Source organism: Limulus polyphemus, unplaced genomic scaffold, assembly GCF_000517525.1.
Source record: "Limulus polyphemus unplaced genomic scaffold, Limulus_polyphemus-2.1.2 Scaffold831, whole genome shotgun sequence".
In the NCBI taxonomy this organism is placed as follows: Eukaryota; Metazoa; Arthropoda; class Merostomata; order Xiphosura; family Limulidae; genus Limulus; species Limulus polyphemus.
The window spans coordinates 185,560-189,232 of record NW_013666441.1 but is presented as its reverse complement, the minus strand read 5'-3'; the positions used below and the strand labels follow the sequence as shown (position 1 = coordinate 189,232).

Sequence of the window (3,673 nt, the reverse complement as noted above, 5' to 3'; positions counted from 1 at the left end):
AGTCAAAACGCTGCCCAGAGTCTGGTCAGAAACGAATATATGGTAAATCGGGGCGCGGCCCGATGATCAACAACGAGAATCGACCACCTACCCCTTTCTTTCATCCCCCTACGACGTCACACTCCACCTCTTAGTAATTGCTGAGAGTTCTACTGAATGCTTTCTATTTGTTGGTCGTATGCAGCGCTTACTCGCGCGGCGTTTTAAACGGAGCTGAGAACACGAAGAAGCCAGAGTCGCTCGGATGGTGCTCCCGTGTCTCAAGTCAGAATAGTGGAATGATCGCTTAGGCCTAACTCGGATTTCGCATGACAATGTCTTCTAACCGAGAGGAACCTACCGCTCTTCTTACGGATCTCTTGAAAGTAATCCGGTGAAACAGTTTTCGTTTCTCTACAATATTTTATTCACTTTGCTCTGAAGAATTAACGAGTACTTGTACAGATGACTGCAATTGGAATGTTGCTATGCTTATTCGTGTATGCGATTTTGCTCTGGAAATGTGGTAAGTTTAAATAGAATAAAACTTGAGTGGAACTCAAAAACAGGTGGCCGATTGTGCTATGTTCGTTTGTGGAAAACTTTAAAACTTTTACAGATCTAATTGCTTTTTCTAAGTATTTTGCACCGGAATTCTATCTGCTAATCAGCATCCTCTTTAGGAAGAAATCATATGTAAAAATTAAAATCTTACATGTATATTCTCACGTGTTTTTATAATATACCCATCTTTATAATGATCAAATCCAGTGTAGCGTAGAACAAACGAGAAAGTGACTCAGTCACCATGGAAATAATATTTGAATATTAAGCTCTTGATTTTATTTGTTTATTTGTTTGTTTTAGAGCAAAGCCACACTGAACTATCTACTGTGTCTACCGCGGGAATCAAATCCCGGATTTTTACGTTGTATGTCCGTAAATAAATATAGTCAATATACCATGTTTAAGTGAAACATAGTGTTCGTTGGGCAACATTAAAAATTTAAATCACCACTTATAGCCCCCAGTGGCACAGCGGTATGTCTGCGGACTTACAACGCTAGAAGCCGGGTTTCGATACCCGTGGTGGGCAGAGCACAGATAGCCTTTGTGTAGCTTTGTGCTTAACTACAAACAAACAAAGAAACCACCACTTGTGTTAATCTTTCTAGACTTATCTTAAAACAAAAATATTTTGTCATCAGAGAATTTATGTGAACTGATGTATGATAACTAATTAAGTTAAAAATAGTAATCGCAATGCGTTTTTTTTTTTAGATAATTGTAATTTAACAAAATTTGCATGAAAAAGTATTGTTATATATCCAGATGACATTTGAAAACTAAAAACCAAGATGAGCGCCCCCTATAATTTAGGTGGCACGTGAAATGTCATGTTTAATGTCGCACGTATTAGATAAATACTTCCAACACCTGATGTACAATAACTTTACTGAAATAGCGGTTCCCAAGAAGTAACATTTAATTACTGGAAACAGTTATTATAAAAACACGAAAGCTTTGACTTATTATCAATAACTTCGTGTCCCACGGTAGGTCAGAGGGAAGTTTACGGCCTTACAACGCTAAAATCTTTGGTTCGAATCCTGGCGGTGGAAAGATCTCGGATAAACCCACTATGTAGTTTTGCCGTAAAAACAAACAACAAGCTCAACGACTTCAAACGAAAGCCAGTTACCTAAACAGATAAGAACTAAAACGTAAAGCAGTGACAAATATGTCAGTCAGGAGTAAGCAGTATCATAAAACATTGACTTAATATGATTAATCAGTTGGGTATATATCATAAAACAATGATTTAACATGATTAATCAGTTGGGTATATATCATAAAACAATGATTTAACATGATTAATCAGTTGGGTATAAGGAGTGCTATCAATATGTAATGTTCAGTATCACAATGTCCATGTCTGATCAGCGCCACAGAATTTGTTTGTTTGTTTTAGAGCAAAGCCACATTGGGCATCTGCTGTGTCCACCGCTGGGAATCGAACCCCGGATTATAGCGTTATAAATTCGTAGACTTACCGCTGTCCCTCCGGGAGACTACAGAATTAATAAAAGCGTTTAACTTTCACTCTACTCAGTAATGACATTTGGATGGTTAACGTAATAACCCAGACCTAAGTCTTTCGGATTTGTTTATGCCTTTATCTTTATTTATTAGAGAAGCCAATAGCATAGATTGTTTTCACCCGTGTGTGTGTGTGTGTGTATGTGTTTGTCAGCAACGTTTCTCGAAACCGGCTGAATGGATTTGGACGAAAGTTTGGTATACATTTGGACTATGATCCAACTTAAAAGTTATTAGTTTTTGGATGGTCAACGTCCAAGGTCTAGGTCACAGCAAAGTCACGAAAATCTAAAAATTGCCTATCTATTAACATGGGGAACAATTTTTCACACTATTTTTTATCTTTAACTCAGTCCCTCCCCAGTGGTATATCTGCGGATTTATGCTGCTATGAACTGGGTTTCAATACCCGTTGTGGGCAGAACGCAGAGCGCCCTTTGTGTAGCTTTGTGCTTAATAACAAACAACAACAATCTTTAACTCAGTCAAAAATATTTGGATTTTGATGAAACTTGGTGGACATATGTAGAATATTATCACTCAACGTCTTGCCAAAAATGGACCGGACATACGGACAAATGTTCGTATTTTTTGAGAGCCGAATATGATCAACGCTGCGTGGTGGGAACATGTGCTCTACTGAGTACCCTGTAGTTTTGAAAATGTATTTTGTTCTGAGCTCTTGAAAAAAAAAACAAAAAAAACTTATCATTTCCGTCATTAGATAAAATCAATGTATCACTTGCAGAAATGAACAGACAGACGCCGAGCTTCATACCAAACGGCTGTTAAAACAAAGCATGCTTTCACCAAAATCAGGATTTTACGTAAACTCAAACAAAAGGGCCTGATATTTGGAAATTCGAACCTTGACTCCGACCTGAGCACTGGTTTAAGTTAATTAGGGAATGTGCATATGGTGGGAACGTTGAATTAACCAATCATTATACGTTTTGTTTTATCGTGACTTTAAATTTGATCTTACTTATCATTACTGTAAATTAATTCAATATTTTCGTAATAAAATTAAACGAAATTGTTTCGCACGTACATTCGAAATGGTTTTCATCGTATATTATGGCATTGATACAGTTTCAAGCTTAATAATGGAGTGTCTTTGATACTAGTTTTCTAATATTTTGGAGTGTCTTTGAAATTACTTTTCTAGTATTTTAGAGTGTGTTTAAAACTAGATTTCTAATATTTTGGAGTGTCTTTGAAATTACTTTTCTAGTATTTTAGAGTGTTTTTAAAAAAAGATTTCTAGTATTTTGTATTTTGGAGTGTCTTTAAAACTAGTTGTCTAGTATTTTGGAGTGTCTTTGAAACTAGTTTTCTAGTATTTTGTATTTTGGAGTGTCTTTAAAACTAGTTATCTAGTATTTTGGAGTGTCTTTGAAATTAGTTTCTAGTATTTTAGAGTGTCTTTAAAACTAGAGTTTTAGTATTTTGAAGTGTCTTTGATACTAGTTTTCTAATATTTTGGAGTGTCTTTGAAATTACTTTTCTAGTATTTTAGAGTGTGTTTAAAACTAGATTTTTAGTATTTTTGAGTGTCTTTGATACTAGTTTCTAATATTTTGGAGTGTCTTTG

The 3,673-nt window shown here is 35.6% G+C and overlaps 1 protein-coding gene across 1 annotated transcript in view; it reads left to right on the top strand.

Annotated features, from left to right (window-relative positions):
- Positions 1-220: 220 nt before the first annotated feature.
- LOC111086080 (Down syndrome cell adhesion molecule homolog) overlaps positions 221-3,673 on the top strand; it is a 166,399-nt gene continuing 162,946 nt past the window's right edge. Inside the window, exon 1 of the mRNA XM_022387543.1 lies at positions 221-505. Within this exon, the coding sequence (XP_022243251.1) occupies positions 445-505 (61 nt within the window). The 5' untranslated portion in view covers positions 221-444. The remainder of the gene's footprint in view (positions 506-3,673) is intronic.